At 35.8% G+C, this 27,783-nt stretch overlaps 1 protein-coding gene across 6 annotated transcripts in view; it reads right to left on the bottom strand.

Moving 5' to 3' along the window:
- diaph3 (diaphanous-related formin 3) overlaps window positions 1-27,783 on the bottom strand; it is a 320,772-nt gene that overhangs the window by 172,217 nt on the left and 120,772 nt on the right. For all 6 annotated transcript variants that reach the window (XM_084394616.1, XM_084394618.1, XM_084394615.1 and 3 more), the window contains 7 exons: window positions 17,243-17,317; window positions 16,968-17,037; window positions 11,490-11,626; window positions 10,702-10,807; window positions 2,274-2,384; window positions 1,412-1,530; window positions 884-1,000 (listed from right to left, as the gene is read on the bottom strand). In XM_084394616.1, coding sequence (XP_084250742.1) covers window positions 884-1,000; window positions 1,412-1,530; window positions 2,274-2,384; window positions 10,702-10,807; window positions 11,490-11,626; window positions 16,968-17,037; window positions 17,243-17,317 — 735 coding nt within the window. The remainder of the gene's footprint in view (window positions 1-883; window positions 1,001-1,411; window positions 1,531-2,273; window positions 2,385-10,701; window positions 10,808-11,489; window positions 11,627-16,967; window positions 17,038-17,242; window positions 17,318-27,783) is intronic.

Below are 27,783 nucleotides of genomic sequence, written 5' to 3'. Positions count from 1 at the left end.
AAGCTGTTATTCTAAAAACAATATACAGCACACTGGCTAAAGATCTTGAAAAGCTGTTCTCCAAAACACAACACACTGAGTCATTAGTGAGACCTTTACTGCCATGAAGATGTATGCTGTTGCATCACTGGCACTAATTAGACAGAAATCAATAAAAACCTCAGACTGGGTTTGAAAGGGAAGAGAGGTAGCATTTTCATAAAAATGGAATATTAATATAAAATGAATATAACGTGACTAAGTGCCGGAGTTGGTTTTGAAAGACATTTTCTTTTTTTCACAGGTTTATGAAAGGTCTTGTGCGTCCAATACTATTTAACAGTTCAAACACACCAACTCATTCCTTAATATTATTCTAAAATATTATTCATATTCACATATATACATATATATATATATATATATATATATATATATATATATATATATATATATATGTTAAACATTTTATTCAGTTACTACTTTCATTCCCATTCTTCTATTTCTTTGATTTTGTTCATTTTGCATTTATTATTACTAATTGATGAATAATATTTCAGAATAATATTAAGGAATGAGTTGGTGTGTTTGAACTGTTAAATAGTATTGGACGCACAAGACCTTTCATAAACCTGTGAAAAAAAGAAAATGTCTTTCAAAACCAACTCCGGCACTTAGTCACGTTATATTCATTTTATATTAATATTCCATTTTTATGAAAATGCTACCTCTCTTCACTTTCAAACCTAGTATATACCTAATATATATATATATATATATATTTTTTTTTTTTTAAGTAGCCTTCCTTTGCCTAAATTACATAGCCATTTCTTGGGTATTTTTCATTCACCATCTAGTCAGCTCAGTAAACAAATACATAAATACATAAACAAGCACTCCTCACCGTGTGAAATAGTCATTCCTGACCAGCAGCAGGTGCTGCAGTATGGAAAGAAAATGGCTCTCAGCGCTTGTGTCCTTCACAGAGCAATATAACACATTAAAGACATCTCCAATATCAGTACACACTGTGTTAAGGAGCACTCAAGCTCTGCCACTGGTAAAATAAGGGGAACAAAAGGAAAACTACAGAAAAAGAGAATGTACATACTCTCTTATAAATACTGTAGACACGAAGACAGAGCAAAGACTTATCTTGTAGCCTTGTCAAAGCTTGAGACTTGTAAAACACTAATGAAAGCAAATGAATAAGGGAGATTTATTAAATCTAAGAAAACATCAATGCAATCAGTGCATGGTTTGCAATGATATTATTATATGACCACCATTGTTGGAGGTCCTCTAAGGATCAAAGAATGAGTGGGAGAAAGAAAGAGAAGACGACACAGGAGAGGGAGTGTTTTCTGGGGAGCGTTTAAGTGTGGACAGAATATCAAATGAAATTGTATGCATCTCAGCATCAGAAGGATATTCCAGTTCACTCCGGATGTCCTCCAGGCGATGGGAGAACTCAATCATGTCCTCCTCCTTGTGCTCCTCAAAGACCTTCAGCTGAATATCCAGAGCATCGTTTTTTACAGTGTTCAGGCTCTACACCGAGGGAAGGGCAAGGGTAAACAAAGAAAAGAGCAAATTAAATGGGTCATGCAATAGAAAACATGCAATAGAAAACGTTCATACGGTTCGCCAATCAGAACAGACGTCAACTACATATAGAAGTCCTACAGATATGGAAGCAAAACAGCTGGTGTAATTCTAAGTAAACGGCAAGAATGAGGGAAAAAATTATGTCAAAAATTACATTCAACTGCTTTTGTTGCAAGAAAACGTGTCTAACATTTTAAGTGAACATTCAGGGGAAAATGTGGAATATGGCCACTTTAAGAGGGAAAAAAGAGAAACACTGACAAAACACAATTTCCAAAAATGTGTATTTAGAAAAAAAAAAAAATAATAATTTTGCTTTCATTCCATCTCTTCTTATTCTCTACTCCCATTTCTGAGGCAGCTTCTGTTTTGAATAATAAATAAGACATGCGTGAGGCATTAATCTCTCTCACTCGCACTCTCTGGCTTTCATTTCACACACTTCTCTCCTGTTTTGTTCAGGCAGTTTTCAGTTGTTTGTTGATAGAACATAACCACATTCAGAATGCCAAGAGGAGACAGACCGAGAGAAAGAGACCAATCCAATCCTGGCTGTAGCTATTGATTCAGCAGAGCGACCTCTCCTTCAGGCCTCATAAATTATTCGTAGACCCATTTTACAATATTTCACTCAAGTGGACAACTCATTTAAATATTAATACACAGACAGTGGTGGAGCCGCTTACCGGCAGGATCTCTCGCAGGCCGCAGCGCATAAATTCATTTCGGATGTGCAGCCTGAAGTCCAACTCATCAGGAGACGTTACGAGGGCATTGATGAGCTGCATGCAAGCCACCTAAAGGGAAGATAACGTTCAGTATGAGTATATATATATATATATGTGTGTGTGTGTGTGTGTGTGTGTGTGTGTGTTATATACATACATACATACATACATGAATACATACATACTAGTGTTGCACGGTGCACCGATACTTCAAAAGTATCGCGATTCTCGGAAATGAAAAACGTCACGATTCCTAAATTTATTAGTATCGATACTTCTAAGAATGACCGCGTTCCAGATTTGTGAGGCCGTGAGCGTCTCAGCTGCGTGGCGTGAGCGTCTTAGCTGCGTGGCGTGTCCGTTTTTATTCCGGCTCCCATGTTAACAACAGGTTAGAGCTAGCACACTGCCTGCGTGACACGCGCGCCCGAGCCGCGCGGAAAACGCATGCATGCTAGAAATAGAACCGACACCTATTTTTCACGCGACACGCAAGCGTGTTGGAAGCGTTTCCAGGCAAAATAGAATAGGAAAAGATGTTTCTATGTCATTTTGACACGAATACATATTAATAAATGACATTTTGATGTTTGAAAGTCTCAGGTTTTGACATAAATGCAGATGTAATGCAATTTAAAAAAATATCGATTTTCACATACTGCACCTCTCAATACAGAACGAAATATTCTGTAGCCTATTTTGCCGTCAACACTGCCGACGCTGTCTTTGCTGCTATATATTTATGTTTAACATGAAGTATAGGCCTTCCACAACTCTCTCCCAACTCTCTCAAATATATCACCAATGAGGCTTATCATATGTTACCAATATTAAACATTGTTTAATATAATCGCTGTTCATATTTTTATTCAAAGTTCAGAATCAAGATAAAGTTATTACCGGAAACTCTTATGTTTCTTATGATAACTGAGATAATGCTGCTAAATTTATTATTATTTTTTACCTTGAATGTCATTGCTCTAATTTATTTTTTATACTTTGTTCAAATGTTTAATATATCTGCTGTTCATATGTTCATTTATTAGTGTGTTATGTGATTAGAATGTTGTCCCGGTTTTAAAATAAAGCACAGCAATGATATTTGAGAGTGTTTCTCCCTTTTCAGGAAAAGTATCGGAAAAGTATCGAAATCACAATTCTTGACAATGGTATCGGTATCGAAACAATAATTTTGGTATCGTGACAACACACACACACACACACACACACACACACACACACACACACACACACTCCCTTTGTAATTCAAATAGATAACCTCAGACCTGCATATACATATATAAAAACAGTTATATAGTAAAAACAGCACAGTTAACAGCACAGTTAAGATATTTAGCCTTTATTAATTAGTTCATTAGTTTATCACTAATTCATATGGCTTAGTTTAAAAGCAAAGTCATGGTCTTAAATGTTTCACTGAAGTAGAAGAGAGCTTGTTTGTAGAGGAATGTATATGAGACTGCAGTTTGGACTTGTTGCAGAGCATCACTGCGGTTTATGACTCTCACAGAGCTCTCAGCCAACAAAGGATTCCATCACCTCAGTCAAAATCTACAATTCATTTCCTCAAGCAACACAGATCATCAATTATTGATCAGCCTTCTTTGCAACACCCTAAATCATGCGTGTGTGAGGAAATGTTTAGTTAAAAGGCACTGGGGCATTCAGGGGACCGAGGCATATTGAACAGACAGTGAATTGTCTGTATGGCCCTGTGTGTCTGTGCCTCCAGTTCACATAATGTCTGCTGATAAAATAATTGATTATTACACAAACCACACTGATTCCACATTATTTATAGTGGTGAGTCTCAACCGAACAGGTTGTGATGGCACAGGGCTGGTACAAGTTTATTTGATTTATTTATATTTAATTAATTTAGTTAACTTACCAGGGACATTGCACATTAATAAACATTCCTGTAAATGTGCCAGAATTAGCCAAAAGGCAAGTTATACAGGGCTCCAGACTGCGACCAAATGGTCGCATTTTGCGACCAAAATTTGAGAGTGTGCGACTAAATTTTACATCCAGTCGCACATGTGCGACCAGTAAATTTCATCTCGTTCATAGTGGGCGACAACCGACGTCGCGTCTGCGATGCTTTGTTTACGACATCACGACAATTCATTTTTTAACGGTCCTCCATGAAGGGTTCCGAGTGAATGAGTGTGTGTGTGTGTGTGTGTGCGCCCGCGCGCGAGCGAGAGAGAGTGAGAGAGTGTGTGCGTGCGTGTGTACATGTGCGAGTGAATATGTGTGTGAGACGGCTCGAGATGACTGGTCGTAAAGCAATGTGTAGTCTGACAATGTTTCTTGTCCAGGACATGACAAGATTTTTAGGAGTCGAGACTCGAAATCGTGTAATCTGATACATTGACTGTAGTAACAGACAAAAAAATTGCGTATTCTGAACCAGACATAACTATAACTATGGTATACTGTGGTTATGAAAGTAGCCTACACATCTTTTTACAGCACTTCAAAACTATATCCTATTAAAATATTTTTTTTTTTATGTGTCGACCAAAACATTTTTGTTCATCCTTTAAAGATTGTCTCTATTTATAAAACTGAAAGTTTCAAGAAGTAGGAAAACTCACACTTATTTTTTTTTTAAAGAAGACTAAATTACCATTGTAAACAGCTGCTGAGGGTGCTTATTGGCTATTTTCACTCCCTAATATCTATTTTGTCACTCATTTTGCTTTTGAAATAATATTAAGACATTATGAAGGATAATAATTAAATTTAACTTTATCTATACACCTCAAATTTAGCTCAGTGCTTTGTCATCCCACAGTGCTACCAAATACTTTCTGTAGAACTTAAGAGCCGTGGCCCTCAGATGTTAGTCTGGAGCCCTGTGATCTTAAAATAAAACTGCACCATAATTTCTGTACGCTTAATCTATTTATTATCAAAGCATTTGTCTGTAATAGTTATTTAGGGGGAAAATGTGAAGGTGTGCCCCTAAATTTTCTGCTTGCGCTCCTAAAATTTTAAGTCAGGGGCTACAGCGCTCCTAATAAAAAAAGTTAGTCTGGAGCCCTGTTATACGTCAACCTAAGACAAAACATATGGTTAAATACACACTAGTTAAATAAAATACATAACACAATCCATAAATAATAGCAATAAAAATAAAACAAACAAACAAACATAAAAGTACAATGACAAGGAGAAATAGTATCGATGACAGAAGCAATAGCAGAAGAGCCGACAGTTATAGAGTTCTAATGTTGACAAAGCTGTGTACTAATTAACCATTTCTTTAAATGTAATCTGAATCATGTATCTAGTTCTCTTATAGTTGTTGGAATAACGTTCCATTGTCGTGCAGCTTTAACAGACAAAGCAGATTGAGTAAAATTACTATGACTGAGTTGAATAATACAATCTCCTCTTAATGCACCTCTTGTGGAACGATACGCAGTTATTCTAATACTAACAAACTGACTAAGAGGGGAAGAAGTCAACCCATTGTAATCTTATACATGAGACATACATTTGCATATTTAATCAATCTCCCAGCTCATCAGATTATATTTTTTTCTAATATTGAACAGTGATGAAAATGTACCAGTTTCTTATAAAAAAAATTTGTACGTTTGTATAAAGACTCTAATGGTTTCAGAGTCTCTAAGCTCACCTGAAAGTTGTTAAACCGTAAACAATGTGAGAAATAACAGTAGAATGCATAAACATCTTAGCTGCCTCTGACACAATCTCGAGTAAACCTAAAATTAGAAACTTAACCTGCTTACAAACCTTGTTAACCTGAACTTTAAATATAATTTAGAATCAATCAGTATGCCAAGGTATTTATATTGAGAAACAATCTGCAGCCTCACCCCTAACACAAAAACATCTCTTCACTGATACTATTTGACTGTTTTAGACACATTTATAATCCACATTTTTTAGGGCTGGGTAAAAAAAAAAAAAAAAGTATTCTTCGAATTGTCACAACTCTATAAAACTGGTGACTTATGAACGAGTTATTTTCAGTAAAACACTGCACAACAGGTATAATAGTATAGTATAGTACAGGGGTATTAAATTAAAGTTCCAAGAGGTCCAGTCTCTATATTTCCCTCCCAGCGGAGGACGAAATTATAATAGTACTACGGCTGCCCCGATGGAAATGTATAACTGTGTTGTCCGGACATCCGCTGGGAAAGAACTATAGAGATCGGACCTCTTGGAACTTTAATTGAATACCCCTGGACTATACCATACTGGTCATGCTGTATGATTTGGACTAAATTAAAAGAACTTGTTCATAACATTCACCAGTTCAATAGAGTTGTGACAAATGAAATCAAAGAATTTATATTTCTACCCAGCCTTAAAAATAGCAGGAAACATTTCAAATCTTCACCCTAAGGGTTAAAACACGATAATGATGATAAATAAAAATAACGACATTGCATAATTCATTTAGTTCATTCATCAATGATTCAAACGGTAACTCCAGAGTTTGGGTCTTTTGAGTGATACACTAAATAAGACTATACTGGTTGGCTGTAAGATTTTGATTCACTACAAAAAAACTAGTTCATAAAAGAATCTATATTTTTATCCCTGCATCCAAAGAACTGTAGAAAATATTTCTAATTCAAAACTCGAAAGGTCCAAACACAAGAATAAAATTTAGTTGGGTAAGTTAAATTGATGATATTTTTAAAATAGAAAAAAGATATAGCTTTTAAGATCTGTTTGGACAGTCTACATAAGCAGAACATTTTGATTTAGAAGACGACGATATTGTATTATCCATATTTGTGTGGCTCAGCGGTTGAACTGTGGGAGAAATATCAGCAAAGTTGAGAGCAAAAGAGACACTTGAGATGAGGGAAAAGAAAAACATAAGCCATTAATAACTTTACCATCTTCTTAATCTGCCTACTTCACATGCCTGGTGAGAGATGGGAGTGGTGAGAGGACAGGATGAGGAGAGAAAGAGAAAACCTATTCCTGTGAGAATCACTCACCCTCCATTAGCTCAGGGTAATACAGTGCTAAAAGAAATATCTACTAGACGTAGACATGAAAACACAAATTATGTATTGATAAAACAACATGCTGAATCATTTACTAACTCCAATGGATGAGCAGAAACATGCAAAAGGAAAATACTTTCCTTTAAATAGTATCCTCTTGGAGCTGAGCTTAAATTCTTCAAAAATAAAGTTGTCATATGCAGTCTATGGTCGACCCTGAGTGCTCCCTGCCTCTCACTCCTACATAAACAAACTGAACTTTATGCACTTTTTCTGGGTGTGTGTCTATAAAAGTATATATTTGAAGAAACATGCCTCTAAATATATCTCAGGCAAGAAAAGGAGAGTATAGTGAACTCACAAACTGTTCTCAGTGATAATGGTCTGTAATAAATGATTTATGTATACATTTAAAAAAAAAAAAGATTTATAAAAGAGATCACAGCAAACTATTAGCAGAAACAATAACCAGTCAATCAATAGAACATTACTAGAGAGGCCCCTAAACACACCAGTTGGCCTTCATGGATATTAACCAGTGTGCATGTCTTGGATATTTTTTGGGCTGTTTTTCTCCTCTCATTTCAACAATTCCTATCTAATGGAGAGTAATCGGCCAATAAGGGCCGTTTCCTGTGTGACCTGCCATTGTTGAGCATGCAATTGCTTCGTATTAACTATTCAACGCTATAAAAAGCTTTTGGGCTGAAAGAGGAGAAATTAGTGAGTTGATTAATGCTAAACATAATATTTTGCTCAAGCTGCAGCACTACTAAATATGTTGCTCTCTGCAGATCACAGTAAAGCATTAAAGCACAAAGACAGCATTCTGTCATTATGTCAAAAGAATATTTTTTTTAGCTGTAACATTGACTGCTGAGTTAGTGGTTTATCCTAAATGCTATATATGAGAACGTATGTGAACACGTGCTCGCTCTATACATATTTGAAGGGAAAGCTCTGTGTCTCTTTTTCACCTCCCTCAGCTACCAATTAAACTGAAACACAGCAACTTTGATCAGCCTCAACAATGAAGCCGTGTAATTAAAGCAGCCAAACCAGTGCATGTTGTTCGGTAGGGCCAGCACACTCCAGAGGAACAGGGCACTTACAATGAGTGCACACATTCTGTGACAAGAGAGCCCAGAGACAGTCAAAACTAAACATTCAGATAAGGTATAGGACACAACAAGGCATCTGCACGGTCCTTGAAAAATACACATTTTTACAAAGAGACGAGAAAGAATAACGGACGGACAGATTTTCTACTGTTGGAATACTTGAGAAAACTGTCCATTACAAGATTTGTGGTTTACAGACCCTGACTCATGGTGCACTTCTGTCTTATTTAGAGGCATAGGACTAAATATCCCGTGTCAAATTATTGTAAAGCGCCACCGTGGTGGCTGAGTCCGCCAAAACACATTTTTTGTATGTGAATGCTGTTTTACATGCGATATTTTCGAAATTCTATAGTTAAATAAACTAATTTAATATTAAAAAATCGTGATTCATCCCTGCATGGAATCTCTTGTTTCGATTCCCAAATCTTCACTTACGTCTCAACCATTTTCTAAGGGGATTATAGCCTACGTTTCTTCCTTTGGTTCGCTTCTAATTAGGCCTATTATATTCATATTCTTTGCTGTGGTAAAGTAGAAAAAACGCTGTAGGACTATATATTATAGGATAGCCTATATATTTATACTTGCACGTCAAATTCTTTTTAACACAGTTCGTGCTTGTTATTAGACAATGGTAAAGCATGTCAAGTTTATTTGTAAAGCGCGTTTCACACACGCGGGTGATTTTAGTTTCACTTTCTCTGGAAGCGCAAAATCAAACATAGCCAAATGTCTTGCCCTTGTGGAAGATAAAATTCGCTCTTCAGACCATTGACAACAAGTAGAAAAGATGAAGATATCAGAAAAGAGATCGATTGTCTCTTTCCTGCTAATGTCCCACATCCCTCTCAAAGCGCAGAGCGGTAGCTATATGATGCGTCTTTGTGCGGAAATATAAAACGAAGGTTTTTTAAATAGATTTAACTGTATTATATTATTTAAGTTACCATTATTTACTGATATTTATTTCAATGCTTTGCAGGCTTTAGTGTGTTGTTTCTTTGACGGAATTGCTCAAATAAACACTTTTTTGCTCAAATAAACACTTTTTTTTGTAACAACCCCCCAACCACTGCACCACTGCCGGTAGTTGGTCCATTACCACCGTGGTGGTAAAAAAACTGACACCGTCATAGCCCTAGGTGTAGGCCTCTATCTATTTTAAAGTGTAAATTGCGTTTTAGAGGTGATTCAGGGCCTGTGACTTTGTTCTATTGAAGTCACTACCAAGCAAATAGCTGGTGCTTCATCTCAGCATGACCATTTAGCGGCCCTCAAATCTCTAAGGAAAACATTCAAAATGAAATATTATTTCATATATATTATTTCATATATATATAATATATTTCCTGAGCAATGCACACACCACCAGTCTGTCACAATAAAGGAAACAGCACTGTAAAAATGGTTTGCTTTATACTGAAGTGTTAATTAATAGACTAGGTTAATTAATATTTGTGCAATCACTGAAAAAGAAAAATCCTTTAATCAATCTTTTGTCTTGTTTTCCAATGAAAACATCCTTAAAACAAGATAGATTTAACTGCGAAAATGCATATTAAAAATGTTTTTTTTTTATAAATTAATTTACATTCAATTTAGTTTATATATATATATATATATATATATATATATATATATATATATATATATATATATATATATATAAATAGAAAAATTATATTTATTTATTAATATAAAATTATATGTATATATTTCAATAATGCTTGTATTTATTGTCAGGCTCAAGTGGATTTTTTTGATGGGGCAAGTGAGAGAGGAAGGCATCCAAACTTAGGCCACCAAACATTTTCAGCTGAGATTGATTATTGCTTCATTCTCATATTAAACAGCCACTTGAACGAATCGGTTGAATGAATAACTCAATGACTCACTCATTAAGACAGTCAATTGCCGCCACCTATTAGCATCTTAGTTTCATATTCAAAAGCATCATTGCATTTCTCCAATATTTCATATTTGTGTCTGTACAAATAAAAAAAAAAATTCCCTTCACATTCATAGATCACAGTGATCCTAATTTCGTTTTCTTTAGAATGTGGCACCAGTTCAGGCTGAAAGCATTTTCACTTTCTTTTGCATTTAGCATAGGTATAAATGTGTATATTTAGCTGAGTGTGTATTTTTCCATACAAGGTCATGAGGGCATTGAAAGGGATGTATCAGCAGAAGATGAGTGAACAAGAAGGCATATGAGGAGCAGAGAACGTTTACCTGTAACTGGACGGAGCGAACACTAAGGCCTTGGACGATAGGGTTAAAGCGGGCCACCCCTCTTCCCTCTGTTGCCGTGGTGATTGCTTCAAGGACCTTCTCCAAACTTTATGCAGGAAAAAGTGAAAATAAGGGTCACTGCTTTGATTTGGCTTTACATTTTTCTGCAGAGTTATGCTGGGATTGCACTTCTCAGGCACTTTAAATGCACTTACTGCTCCTAATATACTTTTCATAAAAGACACTTGCACCTTTTCATTGTTTACATGAAGCTGATATTTGAAAAAGAGTGTTTTGATGAAGTAGTCCTGATGAATCCTTTATGCATCCAAGCTAAATGTATGATCTGCTTATAATTTCAATGCAAAAAGCCCAAACAAAAAATACATAAAAAGGAAAAAGCATCTGTAAGAGTATGTACAAGGTTGTTCGAATGTATAAAAATCGGTATGCAGAATGGGAGCTAAAACAAACAGTAACTAACATACACACAACTAAATTATTATTATTCTTTTTTTAATTATGATGCCATGATGTGAAGTTTAACAAACAGCAGCCCAAAAAGCATTTGAACACACACATGAAATAAATATATGAAATAAATATTTGAAACCCTATTCGAGAATACTGAGGTTAAATATTACAACGAGGACATAAAACTCCAGCAGAAACGATATAATTGAATAATTAAATAATGAAATGAGGCTGAAATAAGAAAGAACAATAATTGCATCATAACCAGATTGATTTCAACTGAAAGGCTGGAAAAAGCAAGTCGGGAGGCTTACGTATTTTCTTCTCCCACAATGCAGATTGCAGAAAGCAGTTTAACCACATCTGTCATCATGGCCGGCTGACAAGGGTCAATGGCTTGGGCCAACAGTGCCAGACTAGTCTCCTCTCCAAGGATCCGATCCAGTCCATACTGCAGACAGACAGTAATTCATAAGTTATGTAAATGAAATTCATAACCCGGTGTAACTCAGCAATTCCTGCGATGCTATTCCGCAGTGACACTGCACCACTGCTAAATCTACAGCGTCTCAGTAAAATATCAATTCAGTGAATCTGAAATTGAATGTAATGACTTACAAAGAATTACTGCACAAAATAGAGAGCTAAAAAGGAGAGCTAATGACTAGCCTGAACAGAGAAGTGCATGGAGGAGGAACAAAATAAAAACTAAACAAAACCAAAAGTAAAAAAAAAAAGATATAAAATAAACTATTATTACTAAATTATTACTAATTATAAAATATTAAAGTAAAATATAATAATAAAAAACATTGTTACAATAACCATATTCCATATTGTATATTCAACAAAAAATGTATCAAATATTAGGGTTTATTATTGTAAACATTAAGCTATATAAAATATTGAGGGACATATTCAATTCAAAGTAGTAATTTTGGAGAAGAGTTTTAGTTTTAAATTAGAGGTGACTTTAAAAGTGGATGAAATAAAGAAGGACATAACGTAGCTGCCTGTTGCTCTGTCCTTGAAGTAATGACAAAACTGCGATCGGGGATATGTTAATAGTAGCATGAAAGAGAGAGGAGGGTGAAAAAAAAGAGAAAGAAATGGCAAACATAAAGGTGAATGAAGAACACAGTCACAGGACAGAAAAGCCTTGGGGGTCTAGAACGACAAGAGCGGATCGAGACCCGCAGAGAGAAGCGAGGAGTCAAAGAGGGGAGAATATCCAATATAAAACACGGGGGTTCGGTTAATGACGACCGCAGCGCTAACACCACAGGACGAATTTCTCATTAATTCAAAACATTCTGATGTAACTTAAAAAGATGATATCTCCACTCTGTCAATCTTTAGGTATAAGAGATATACTTGTCTCATTGTTGAAAATGGAAAGACTAATGTTGAAATTGTGCTTATTTAGAAATTAACAAATATAAACATGGAAAGACACAAATCAGCTGCCATCTTGCAACAACACAAAACAACCTGTGACTCAAGTTTAGCAATTTTCAAGACATGAATCATGCTGAGTGAATTCATTTCTAACTAAAAAGCTTTAGGACAACAAATTCACCAAGTTGTGTTAATTGCTCTATAACTCATGTCAATTAATGGCTCCGACTGCCATATCTCAGACTCGTTGTCATTCAGAACAGATGTTTCTGCTGGGTTTTTTATGCAAACTTAGGTATGAAAACATCCTTCCCGCCTCAGAGGCACAGGGGAGATAACGTGCTATCACAGTGTTTACGCACAGTAATGGATGTAAACATATTTGAGCCATTTTCTGTCTTCATTCGGTGGGAGTTGGTGACAGATGGACGGGAGCACCTGGCTGGCAGGCAACATGGGCAGAATACGTCCCATGATGCTGTGGGGCTAAAGTGAGAGGTCTGGAGCGGTGACAGGCCTCTGGGTAAATAAGGCTCTCAGCACCTGTCGGGTGCTTGGGATTACACCAGACCTTCAGGGCTGAGAGGTATGTGTAGTAGATTTTGAAACTTGCAGAAAACACAACTGGGATCTCCAACTATTTAATTCCCAAAATGACTACACCGAAATAGATGCAGTGAGCGTTTTTCTTTTCATCCTTCAGAAACAGGCCTCAGGAAAACAACAATGGCCACAACCCATTTATATTTCCTCAGTGGGTGACCATGACAGATTTCCAACTGAAAGATTCACTGATGCGCTTAAGTTGCTTTGTTTCCATTTTAAATGAATGGCGTGTCAATTAGAGCTGATGACGAGACAATTGAATACAATAACAAAACAAGAAAAAGGAAAATCAACTTCTGAAGCTCCTGATGGGTGGGGGGTGGCACTCAATTCATACTGTAGATCAGTGGTCTCAAACTCAGCTCCTGAAGGGCCACTGCCCTGCAGAGTTTAGCTGCAACCCTAATTAAACGCACCTGATCCAGCTTATCAAGCTCTTCAGTAGGGGTGTAAATCGGACAGTTCATCACGATACGATACGATATCGATTCTCTCAGCCAGCGATACGATATTTGCCGATACCTCAAAAAATTCTGCGATACGATTACGATTCGATTCGATTCAGGGCTATATCGATCGATTAATCGATATTTAGATATTATGTTCACACAACCAGTTGTATAACATGAAAGTTTAATTAAACTCTTTGAAAATTGCACACCCTCTCCCAATTGGGACATTTACAACAGAAGAGGTCATTTGCAAGTACTCCGTTCTTGTTCATTTTCATAAATCATGTTTTGTTTTTTTATTATTGTGCATTCAATGTAATATCAAATCAAATTGCAGATGGGTTGTTTTGACTAATAATAATAATAATAATAATAATAACTTAAATACAGGTAAATTAAAAAATTTAAGTTCATTGAAAGTATGCTTTAATATGTTAAAAGTTTTTTTTTTTTTTTTGCAGAGCAGATACATTCACTTTTTATCTTTCTGAGTCAAACAAAACCAAGTAATTGCTATGATAAATACAACACTCGATTAATCTTTTTAACGTTAATCTCCTCAGCTGACATAGACGCCTGACAAACTTTGTTGTTGTGATTAACGTACACGTGCAATACAGTGAAGTTTTCCCTCACCACTAAACGAGCTGCTTTAGTAAGGTTCCGTGAAAATGTTTCAGCTTTTATTTTCCTTTCACGCCCCGAAGAAGATATCACGGGTTCATCAAGTTCATTGAAATTATCCATCCTCGATAGCTTTGACGAAACTCCTCTTAGCCAGCGCGTCTTTTCAAAGTGGCATCAAACCTGAATACTGCGCGCTGAGTCGCTAAAACGGACTTATCGTGTTGTGTTTACCAACAAGGGAGCGACTGCTTGTCTGTTTCTGCTGTAAAACATGAACTTGCGATGCCTTGACAGCGGACAATACCGGCTTTTGTGAAAAAACTTTAGGGTTCAGTCAGTCTTGTCAGGCATCTATTTCAGATGAGGAGATTAACGTTATAAAAGACACACCGGCAGACATTATGGTTGGTGAGTAAACGAAAATGTGCGCTTTGGCGGAAGGATGTTACGTGAGAATGTGGAGAGTGTCAAAATAAAGGTGTATATCGATATTTTACGTGTGGAATCAATGCATCGTATCGTTAGACGTTATATCGATGCATCGATCCATATCAATGTATCATTACACCCCTACTCTTCAGGGCTACTAGAAACCAAAGCCACTAAAAGGCAAGCCTACAACCTTTAGCCATAAAACCGTAGGCAGGGAAGGAGACAAGAGGACTTTTTTAAAAAAAATGTTATAGATATCAATGAAGGAGAAGCTTCGCTATGCTGAATAAACAGCTTTTGTATGGAAATAGCTTATTTAATGAATCGTCAGCCTGTTCGCTAATCTTCAACATGTTTTACACAAAACAATACTTTCGTTGGGAAATATATGTCGAATTTACCATGATAAAAACACTAGTTTTTAAGAGAAGGCGGAGTAGGGAATGTCGCGACAGGTAGGACTCATTTACAGCATTACCACCAGCAAATGTGTAGTAGTATTTAATACGAGGCGTTGTGTAATATTGAGTGATATTGTATATTGTCTAAAGAAAATATCAATATCGTTTCTTTCTTTACTTTCAGATTTTAATAAGTGAATGACTATGACTGCCATGCGATGCTGACATAATGCATTTTAATAATAAAGGTAAAATGAATAATTGAATTATAAATATTGTATTATATTGTTGTTTTATAAAAAATAAATGATGTGATCTCTCTGTGGCTTCCAGGTTTCAACAAATGAATTAGAATTGTGATTGTAAGACTTGAATTGTAATGATTTATGACAGCCTAATGCCTAATAATGATATAACGCTTTTTAATGAAAGGAGGTAAACAAAATATAAAGATTTTAATAAATAAATGTATTCTTTCTATGGTTCCAGATTTCAACAATTAAATTACAACAAAATGTTTAGTGCTTAGTATTACTATCACTGCCATGTATGCCCAATAAAGCTTATAAATGAACAGATTCTAATCTAATCTTAAATGTGGTTTTATGCACACTGTAGTGCTTATATTGCTTACTCATTTCGTGATATACGATTTTGGTCATATCGCCCACAGCTATTCTATGCTTTGTTGTCTAAATAAAACACTAAAAACAAAAATAATTGTTAACATTTTAACTGAGCATTAGATTACAGCAAATATAAAAAAAAATCTAATTAAACATGAAATAGTGAAAATTGGGTTGCATAAATATCTAATATTGACTGATACAGATGAATAAATAAAAAAAAAATCTAATTTAATAATTACAATTTTACATTTTAATATTGATGCACTGTAAAAGTAATGCTTATTTTAAGAAAATACCATTGACGAACGCCATCATAACAAAACAGTCAAACCTGTTAGCGAGGCTGATAGATGACTGCTAACAGGTTTTCAGATAAGATCAGTTCAACTTCACTCAAACACCATGGGATATGTTGACACCAGACAACATGTCTGTCTAACATCTGCCACATACCCAGTGAATGAACATGGATCAAAACACTACAGATCTCTATCTGTACGTATGTATGTGTGCACAAGGCGTGGGTAACTCTTCAGACCCCGGGCTATCTCAACAACATCAGAGACACCACTGGAGATCCACTTCTAACGCCTCTCTCTAACAGGAGTGTGCAAATCATCAAAAGCCCCCTCAGACCTCTCCACCTCGGCCGTGCGGAGTAACCCCCCTCCCGAGTTCAGAGTGGTGGCTGTCTGCAGCCCCCTTCATCTGAAGCTCTGCTCTTATCGCTCATGACCATTTGAAAGCTGACGCAGGTAAGTGCGTCCAACGGGGAGAAGCGGATGCATAGTGAGTTAGCGGACACGTAACACGCCAGTTGATGAAGGGGTCGGCTGACACACAACAGTGTTTGGAATTAGTCTTGTTTGAAGCTGGTGCTTTAGGGTAATAATGAGATTTCTACTTCAAAAAAGTACATCTGAAACTCATGAAATACATCCACAGCAGATAAATATGCTAAAAAAATAAATCTTCATTACACATATTCTATATATCATTAGTGACATTTTTGATGTGGGGCAGCTGAAAATGTGCAAGAAAAAAAAACATTTTTACAGCATAACATTTTAACAACCACCAATGGGAGCGAAGACTGTGGAACTCGCATTGAGAAGAAGAGTCAAAACCATATTTAGCTGCAGGTTGTAGGTGGTCTTTGAAAACTGATAACTGTCCAATATGACATGAGAGTTATCTCAAGTGGAAGGTAGTTATAAAGTGAACCCGCAGCTCAGTGACGTTATTACCTTGTTGTTCATAAAGGCCTTCAGGCACTGAATGACTTTGTGTTGACTCTTCTTATCCACCTTTTCTTGGCTGAAAAACAAAACACGAAAGAAAGAAAGAAAGAAAGAGTGTAAGGGAAAGAGGGAGGGAAGCTCAGTGGGTTTCCAGAAGACAAAAACATCAGAGTCAGAGTTTAGTTAAACTGTACAGAGCTCAGGGCTCATGCTGAGGATAAAGTGCACTTAAAACCTAGTAGGAAGCTTTTGCCTAAGAAATATAATGGAATTTGTTTTACTGTTTTTTGAGGAGGAGCTTCTCCAGCGTTTCCAACAGGAGGCCCAGACCCTCATGGCCAAAACTCTGCACCCAGCTGGAAGGGGGAAAAAACATGTTAGGGTACATTTGCATTTAATCATTTAGCAGACGCTTTTATCCAAAGCGACTTACAAATGAGGAGAGTAATAGAAGCAATCAAGACAAAAAATAGGGCAACAATATGCAAGTATGACATGTCCCAGTTAGTCTAGCACAGTACATGTGACGTAGCAAGGTTTTTTTTTTAAAAAATTTATAGATATATGGAATAGTAAGTGTTAGTATTAAAGGGTGAAGTGTTGATGAAAGATTCGAAAGATTCTCGGGTTGAGTTAGGCAGGTCATTCCACCAGCTTGGAACAGTCAAGGTAAAGGGCTAAGAAGAACTGAAGTATGTAAATTATATTAACTAAATAAACCAGAATGTATTGCATACCAGGACAGAAACATAAGTGTCAACAAGCTTTATCAGAGTGGAGTTTGTCAGAGCCTATTTAACGTTACTATATTCCCACACTAGATTCTTCAACAAATTAAGCTCTCCCCCTGGAGCTAAAAGTGAAAGGCATTGCTAATAGAGCAAAGATGTTTATTTTAATTCCATTCAGACACAATCTTGCACTCTACATCTCCATTGATTTGGCCTCTATTGTCTGTGGGAATTGCCACGGCGGAAATTTAACTCTCCAATAACGAAAGGGGAAGCATGTCGAGTGAGGCATTGATTAATAATGAGGGAATTCAATAAGCATAAACAAACCGATTAACCCATTGTGTGTAGCAAGCAGGTCACAGAGTTCATACTGCAGACTATAACAGATGTTTCTGAAAACATAAGCTTTTATTTGGATGTAACAGTAATAACATGGTCCAACAAAGCAGAGATTCCAATAAAATATTTTGTATATTATATAATTAATATTCTATTATCCTATTAATTTCATAATATATTGTATGACTTCAAAACTATAAGTATAGGTGAAAAACCTTGTTCAGGCCTGATACATCTTTTACAGTAACAATTCTAAATTCTATCAGATACCAATAATTATTTTCATGTTATGGGCAATAATAAATGGCTGATATTAAAATTAAGATATTTAAAAATATTTTGTCTATTTTAATTTTTTTATTTTGTCTAAAAAGATTAAAGACTGAAACTCAAATTAACATAAAAAAAAAAAAAAAAATTATTTCAAAGTAAACTCCCACTCAATAATCCAGGCAATAATTTGCATGCAAAGCATTTATCCATCAATTTGTTCAAGATCCTTAAGATGCAGGTAAACTTCATTGTTCAAGCCTCATTCTTTTCCACAAACACCTAAAAAAACAAACTTACACTGCAATTTCACGCAATTTTCAAGTTGTGATTCATTGTGTACTTAAGTCCATAGTAGCCAAAGAGAATCACTGATAAATTGGCGGTTAAGCCCACTAAAATCAGTCAGGTAAAAACAAGAGAAAAGCTCATCTGCCATATTATGAGCTGTTGATCATGTCAGTCAAAGTGGGCTGGGTTGAGTGCGGTCTCACAGAACTGTGTGAAATTGCCTCAGTGTAAGTGTAGAAGAGCGGTGAGCATCAATAGCCAATTTTCAGAAAGCCAGTGTCAAGAGGAGTGGGTGTGCTTCCCAGGCTAAATTACAGCCGAAATTGACCACAACCCGGAAACTAGAAACTAAGGTGGACTGAGGAAAAGAGAACAGAGGAGGGAGAAAGATAATGCTGTGTAAAGTAAAATGGAAAGCAATACAGAGGCAGTCCGATGAGATTGAGAGGAAGTGCTCTCCTAGCTGAGCTGTGGCAGGATTGATATCACCACAGTTTCACAGACAGAAGGTTTTCACCAAAATGAGTCCTCGTGACAGTTTCATCACGAAACAGCAAAAGTCAAAAGGTAAAATACTTTGCAACCATACTGCAATTTACAGGTGGATACAAAAATTGCAGCAGTGGGACTATTTATTTTCTGCATTTTAGTTTTTATTTTAGAGTGAATATATATATATATATATATATATATATATATATATATATATATATATATATATATATATATATATATATATATATATATATATATATATATATATATATATATATATTTATTTATTTATGTGTGTGTGTGTGTTTGGGTCAACCTTCTGTTAGACTGTCTCACAAATGAATTAGGTTTAATAGCTGTCAGCTGTTAAATTTAAGTACACAATTAGATAATACCAATTTAGGTCAACCAATTAACAAGCAATGCTTAATATTGTCTGTAGTGTAAAAAGGTTGCATTAATAATTAAAGGAAAAAACACTTAATCAAAACATGGTCAGGTCAAAGTACCTGAATAATTTTTGGTCCCAAATTTTTATACATTTTACTGGTAGTCCACTGTATGTAGAATTTTTGGGTATGTTACAGTTTACTTTATTTTGCTATCCTCACTTACATAAATGAACTATAGTGCCCTGCACCCACTAGTAAAAAAAAAAATAAAAAAAATTATATCTGGTATTTCTGAATAATTTTTCGTTTGACTGTATGTATGTATGTATGTATGTATGTATGTATGTATGTATGTATGTATGTATGCATGTATGTACAGTGCTGGTCAGAATTATTTGCCCCCTTGGTAAATATGATCAAAGATGGCTGTAAAAAATAAATCTGTATTGTTTATCCTTTTGATTATTTTTATTTTTTTAAATGCAAAAATCGAACCTTTTATTGAAGTAAAAGAATTGAAAGTGGAGGGAAAAATCGCATTATGAAACAAATGTTTTTCACCAAAACACATTGGGAACAATTATTTGCCCCCTTTTATTAAATACTTTTTGCAACCTACTTTTTCCAAGATACCAGCTCTGAGTCTTCCCCTATAATGCCTGAAGAGTTTGGAGAACACCCGACAAGAGATCAGAGACCATTCCTCCATACAGAATCTCTCCAGATCCATGTTGGCACTTCTCCTCAGTTCAGCCCACTCCTTTTCTATAGGGTTCAGGTCTGGGGACTGGGATGGCCATTGCAGATGCTTGGTTTTGTGCACAGTGACCCATTTTTGTTTTGATTTTGATGTTTGTTTTTGGATCACTGTCCTGTTGGAAGATCCAAACATGGCCCGTTATAAGATTTCTAGCAGAGGTTGTCAGGTTTTGATTTTTATCTGTTGGTATTTGATCGAATCCATGATGCCATGTATCTGAACAAGATGTCCTCTGTCTTCTACCTCTGGCAGAAAATGAGGCCCACAGCATTAAAGATACAGCAGAGTATTTCATTTTACACATGGCATACTTTTTATCCCTGTATGAACCAAACCCATATTAAGTGTTTGGTGCCAAAACACTGCCTTTTTTTTTTTTTTTTTTTATCTGTCCATAAAAAGTTTGAAAAGTAACTGACACTATTGGAACTTCAAACGGGACAGGTTCTATGGTCAGATGAAACAAAAGTTTTTTGGCTTTTTTGGCAGCAAACACTCTGATGTCTACGATAGCGATCAAAATCAGCTTTTGATGGAAACTTGGTGCTTAAAATAACGCATTTATCAGTTACATTGTTCCGCCACTAAGTGGCGACAAGTGACTGTTAAAAAATGTATTTGTTATTGAATCATTTATTCAAGAGAATGTAGTATTGTATGATGCTTCTGAAATAAAAGTCAGAAAGATGTGATGATTTGTTTTTGTAAATATGACTCATCTTATAGACCTTCTGCGCCAGAGAAACGAGGGCGCCACCATCTTTAGAATATTGTCTTTTAACTTCCGTTTTTGCGGTCGCTCTGTATATTTCTATGGCATCGCTGTCCAGGAGTAATTCGCTTTTTAAGTGGATTTACTTAATGTAAAGTTAACGAAAGTTATCATGAGGACTGTAATGTTTAAAGCAGACGACTTAAATGTCAGTCGACCGGAAAGATTTTAAAACGAGCCGTTCATTAATAAACACGCAAAATCGCTGTGAAAATACAGACTGGAAGTCAAAAGACAACGAGCGCAGCGCTGAAAAGGGGCGGGGCTACATAAGGTCTATACATCATGTACAGTGTGTATAAGTGTATGATTTAACTTTTCCCGATGGTCTAGTGTTAAAAAAAATTTTGCAATATAGAATCGCAATACTTGAATTATAATTCTTAAAAAAAAAATATTATATTATATTATATTATATTATATTATATATATAGCAAAACATATCGATAGGTGTATCGTCCCAACCCTATTCTGTATGGAGGAATGGTCTCTGATCTCTTGTCAGGTGTTCTCCAAACTCATATGCATTATAGGAGAAGACTCAGAGCTGTTATCTTGGAAAAGGAGGTTGCAAAAAGTATTTAATAAAAGGGGCAAATAATTGTTCCCAACATGTTTTGGAGAAAAACATTTATTTCATAATGTGATTTAGAGAGAGAGAGAGAGAGAGAGAGAGAGAGAGAGAGAGAGAGAGAGAGAGAGAGAGAGAGAGAGAGAGAGAGAGAGAGAGAGAGAGAGAGAGAGAGAGAGAGAGAGAGAGAGAGAGAGAGAGAGAGAGAGAGAGAGAGAGAGATAAGAAAATAAAATACATATATTGCAATATAATGCACTTTACAGGTGGACACGAATGGTTCCAGCACATTACATAAAATGCGGAGTTGGCACTAAATAAATAAAAAAGCATGATATTGTGTGCATGTGTACCACAACCATATATTATGAATTAGTGCTGTCACAATACTGGAATATTTTACTTCGATATGATACCTTGAAAAGTATGGATATTTAATATAATTTTCGATGCAACAGGGAAAAAACGCTGCATATTAAAAATATCCAAAAATGTCTTATGAAGAGATCACTTAAATATGATTAAGCTTTTTTCATATATAAACGTTGATCAATTACATTACCATTCTCACAAATTTCATAACTCGATGTATTTGTTTTTACAATGGGGTAATTTTGTTGCAATAGCTTACAGCACAAGGATTTCAAATGGTAAATTGAATTTAAAAAAGATAAACGAAATTTTTTACTTTACAAAATAAACAAATTACTAGCATTACAACAGTAATATTCAGGAAAGAAACTGAATAAAGAAACAAAGTAATCAAATTTAAAATAACATTTGATAATCTTCATTGAACAATTTAGAGATTAAGTTAATCAGTCAAGAGCACTAAGTGATTTTCTTATTATCTTTTGTTGGTTGATTAACATTAACAACATAGAGATCGGCACGTTTATTAGGGTGCTTATTACTAAGACTTGATGCACCCACGGATACAAAATACTGTTACACATTATTCCTGAACCGTTTACGACTGTGTTTACGCTAATACTCACCAAGGTTTTAGTGTGTATTTGACCATGAATAAGCCGCGAAAGAGCTCATTTTGGCACTTGTATGTAAGAGGCGGCTTTATTATGTGTGCACGCTTCGGATGTGAGTGCGAAATCTGTGGAAATTTTAGTATTATGTGCAAGCCCGCACCGGAATTCAGACCCGATCACACCAACACTATTTAACCGGAGTGACGACTGAATAAGAGGAGGTGGGTGCATGTCAACTCTCTGTCGGAGAGGAGCTGGTATTAATGTATCGATACTGCAGAAAGGAGTATTCGAATCATTTCAGATATTTCAGTATCGATACATATCAAAGTATCTATATTTTTGACAACACTTATGAATACATGTCACCATTTAACCCATTCAAGTCCTTCCCTATATGCAAATAAACTGTAGGAGGATCAAAACTATGGCTTCTCCAACATGGAAGGATGCTGTCGTACTATAGCCGGAACCCAGGGACCTGAGAAGCTATGATGAAGGGACCTTATTACAAGCCACCATGTCGTAAATATGGATCTACATACTTCTCTTTTTCTTTTTACACTCCCCCACGCCTTCCTTTCTCTCTTTTTGTTCAGTAACTTCCCCTTGCTTCAGCCACTCCAAAGGGATTGTAATGATTTCAAGTACATGGGGTCTCTTGGGTGTGCGTAGACAGAATAAGGCTCTCTGAACATATTTAACTTGTAGTCGTTGAGAGGTGTGAAAGGAAGATGAAATCTTGGCCAGTCTTTTAGGTATTGCGGCTGATTGCGATGGGAGTTGAGGGCTCAGGCCCCCTAAGATCTGGTTAATCACATCTCACCACAGAGGTAAATGTACCATAGTAACAAAATAATCAGCAGAGAGCAGAGTAATATGTAGCTGAATACAAAAAAGCCATCGGTTTCTTTCATTCGCCAGCTTTTCCCCTGATCATATTGATTAGAGAACCTGCCAATGGCCAAGAAAGGAGGCTTCCCACTGGGAGGAGAGGGGAAGGAAACAAATGATAATGAGAGAAGGAGATGAAGAGGAGAAAAAAGGATGGAGCTGATGAGAGAACGACAGAGTACAGTGAAAGTCGGCAAGAAAGTAGAGTCAAGCAGAGAATCAAAGCATGTTCGCAGAGAAGATACGAGGGCAATACAGAGGAAGAGCGAGTGTTTATGTGGCGAGAGAGCGAAAGCAAGAGTCAGTGTAATGTCTGTTCACATCAAAATGCAGTCCTCGTCCAATTCTAATCAACAAGCCGCATGCCTCCAAGCATCCACTAATCAAATCCTAGCATGTATGCCTGTGTGAATTTTCAAGGTGAAGCAAAAGGGGGGCTCACCCTGAATTGAATTTGTCAAATCGGACTGGAGCGGAGAAAACAGAGAAGGGGAGTGTAGTAGTCCATCAACAAAATTCATTTGCTGATGGGATTCCAGCTCGTCTAAATCAAAATGACGACAATGATGCTTGTTATTATGGATGAAATGAACTGTTAGTTTAGCCGAATAAAGAGGCACGGACGTGTCTCAACACTCAAATGAGTAGTAAATTAAAGACAATGTCGGTTTCCAAGAAACGTGCATTTAGACGCTGTGTCGCCCTCATGCTGAATTCATCTCATTTGTAGGGTTATTTATTTTCTTTTTTTATGGATGGAATAAGATTAGGAAAGTGTCAGTAATTGAAAAATCAGGATGGGGGATTGTCAACCGGAGCAAATTTCTGGCAAAATGGCATAATCAAGTAGTTTCTCAGGAATGAAGAAATAGTGAAGTGTAATGAAATGCAAACAGGATCAACAAAAGGAGTAAGATAGCCAATGAGAGTGAAAGAGGAGAGAGACACTTTTACTCTGCACTTTCAATTTAATAATTCATCATTTTATACTACTGATATTTCAGTTTTGTTTTTGTTTTGTTTTTGTTAATGCTTATTTATTTTAGTTTACTTTGTGTCTCAAACCATGCTGCTGATATAAATGCAGGTAGCCTATATAAAAAATAGACAACATTTTAGACTAAAAGTAAAACTAACTTGAGGGGAAGAAAGAGATAAAGCTGAAAATGAAGCAAGGTAAGTACTGTTCAAAAGTTTTGCGTCATTAACCCTCTGGGGTCTGAGGTGTTTTTGGGGTCCTTGAGATGTTCTGACATGCCCTGACATTTGTGCTTTTTTCAGTTGCTTATAAACATAGTAATGGCAAAAAAAAATTACACACTATTTAGCACAAACAGGGCTACCATAATATGTGAGCAACAAGAATGTACATGTCTGCATTTTTGAGAGAATAATGTTTATGCGTGGTTATTGAAAAAACTAAAAACTAAAGTTTCTGAAATAAGACCACAAAACACACACTAAATATGTGCCAATAAGACTTTTGTCTAATGGATGTCATCGCCTAGTGTTTTTTCTTCAAAATTATGTGAAAATCACCCTGCCTAATCCTTCACATAACACAATACATTGATTTGAATTTTGCAAAGCACTTTCTGTTTGGAAAGGCCATATGCGGAGTGGGCGTCACAGATCATGCATATGTAGTGGTTCACACCTGAGGACCGCATACTTAATGAGCCATTCATTCAGGTGAGTCACTGAGCCACAAGAATGCAAGAGCAACAGTTGGAAGCATCTCAATTCTTTTTTATTTTTCCACATATTGTGCTTGCAATTTGGCCTATAATATCCAAGGAAAACATGTAATTGTGCCGTTAATTCTCATACTGTATTTTCAGTTTTGGAATATTTATCCTCTCCCCAAATTTGTCACTAATAAAACACAATAAAAATTATTTAAAGAAAAGGCTTATATTTACCTTTTAATAGTTTGTTTACATCTACCTTGTAAATATTTAAATAAACAACAATTCAAGTGTAATCTTTCTTTGTACAAACTAAAGTATACATTTTATCATACATATTTCAAAGTTAAGGATTTGATTGATTATTTGATTATTTTTGACAAAAAAATTGGCAAATAAAAGCTTATTTGAGGTGGCAGATATTTTACAGTAAAAATGTATAATCTATCCAAAACTAATCAACGAAATGTTGTCTTTCATATGTCTGTAACATAGGTCTTTCATTTTTATTATAAGGAATATAAATGCTAATTTGCAGTTTAATACGTTGCTTATACAAATATATATATGTGCATACACACACACACATATACATGTGTATATATTTATACACAAAAATAAATTTTATTTATATTTTTTATATACATTTTTTTTTCCACAAATTGTGCTTGTAAATTGTATAATATCCAAGGTAAACATGTCTAGTAACTGTGCAGTAAATTCTCATACTGTATTTTCAGTTTTGGAATATTTATCCTCTCCCCAAATTTGTTACTAATAAAACACAATAAAAATTATTTAAAGAAAAAAAAATTATATTTACCTTTTAATAGTTTGTTTACATCTACCTTTTGAGGGACATTTTCCCTTATTATTATTATTCCTCACAGCGCTGCGAGACGGTGTAAACAAGTAATGATCTGAATAAACTTGTGTTTTCTTGAGCTGATATGGGGCTCGAGAAAACACAGCCCCTCACAGGTTTGCGCCGTGGATTCCCGCGAGTCAGACGCGGATACTGTGTTTGTTTTAGGCTCGCGCAGTCTTCACTCGGACGCGCGCTTCAATCCGTTGTGGAGACTCTCTTTTCGTTCCAGTGAAATTACAAAACAAAATACACACACACACATGTCTCTGCCTGATATACAACCACTGATAAACATAATCTGATTTGACAAAAAAAAAAAAAAAAAACTATGAGTGCAGATTCGAACTCAAAACCTCTGACACGCTAGGCAAATGTTCTACCACTAGACCACTTGAGTTCACGTATTTACTCACGTGAAAACTCGGTGTTTACTCGGCGTGATCAATTCGCTCTTGAACATGCTGCCGTTCGTCTGAGTTACAATCTTCCTCTGAGGAAAAGCCAAGGTGAGTTATTCCTCGCTGTCCAGGATCATCTGAAGACCGTCTTTACCGGAGAACATAATGTTCTAAATTTGCTCTAAGCAAATCAAATGTGACCAAAATAAAAAAAATAATCAGTCTGTTATAAACAAAGCAATTGTGAGCGATAAACAAAAGTAACTTGTACAATCCGACCCCCCAAACATGAAAAGAGGTGAAAGAAGTTAAAGAGAAAACAAATAACGCACACTATAACCTTATAAACAATAATATGTTATAAATTATATGCGACTTTTAATACTGTAGGGCAGTAGCCTACTATTCCCGGAAGCAACCTCCGAGTGGCCCAGCCCATGGTCCCGTGTCGTCAAAAACGTTACGTAAATTCGAAATAGTAACCTTATGTTGTGATTGCTAGCCTATTTACTTTTTATGTATTAAATCCAGGAAATTTGTTAATGAAAATAATATTAAAATTAAGATACAATTAAAACAAAACGAAATTCGTTTTAAAGAATGGATTTGTGCTTTCTGTTTTGAAGTCTCTGTGAAAGTTTGAAAGTCTTTTAGTGCTGCTTCAGAGCGCTCGCGTCCATAATGGAGAACTGTCACGTAATATTGTTTTTTCCTCATAAATGCGAACATGTGTCAACTAATGCAAGTAAATTTAAAAAGACTTACCCGAAATATTATCCACGGCTGGATCAAGTCGCTCAACGTTCGTCGCTCAAAATACAAACGTTCGTCGTCAGAGTCCTGCTCTTCTTCTGAGCAAAATTTGAACTCGTGTCATCTTCCAACAGCACAGGAAAGTGAATAAATGAAACTTGCTGGTTTTAAGGCATTTCAGGGGGCGTTTACCTTATTTTGCATAGATCACCTCAGCTCATTATCTTATGAATAGCGCGCTCTGCGAGTGGGTGTGAACTCATTACCGATAATTAGGTGAGACGGGAGAAACTGTACTTCTCTTTAGTTTCTTACAGATTACATTGCAGGAGAATATTTGTTTTGAATGTGAATTGTTTTATTTAAAAGTAGAAATTTAAAGCTTTCTTTAGACGCATGTTTCATGGTTGTGTGATAAGTATTAGCTGAGTTTCAGTTCATTTTCCAGACTTGTTTCAAAAAGATTTTTGCGGAGACAGAGTGAGCTGAAAGCGCACCCTGTTTATTTTATTTATTTAAAAATAAAAACAAGGTTTTGATGTTAATGTGAGTGTACACAAAAAAAGAAGACCCTCTATAGTTTATAATCATGTATTTATTTTATTAATATG

The sequence above is a fragment of the Rutilus rutilus genome, assembly GCF_951802725.1.
Source record: "Rutilus rutilus genome assembly, chromosome: 22".
NCBI classification, from domain to species: Eukaryota; Metazoa; Chordata; class Actinopteri; order Cypriniformes; family Leuciscidae; genus Rutilus; species Rutilus rutilus.
Note: the sequence above shows the minus strand (reverse complement) of the source record. Positions and strands in the feature narration are given on the sequence as shown.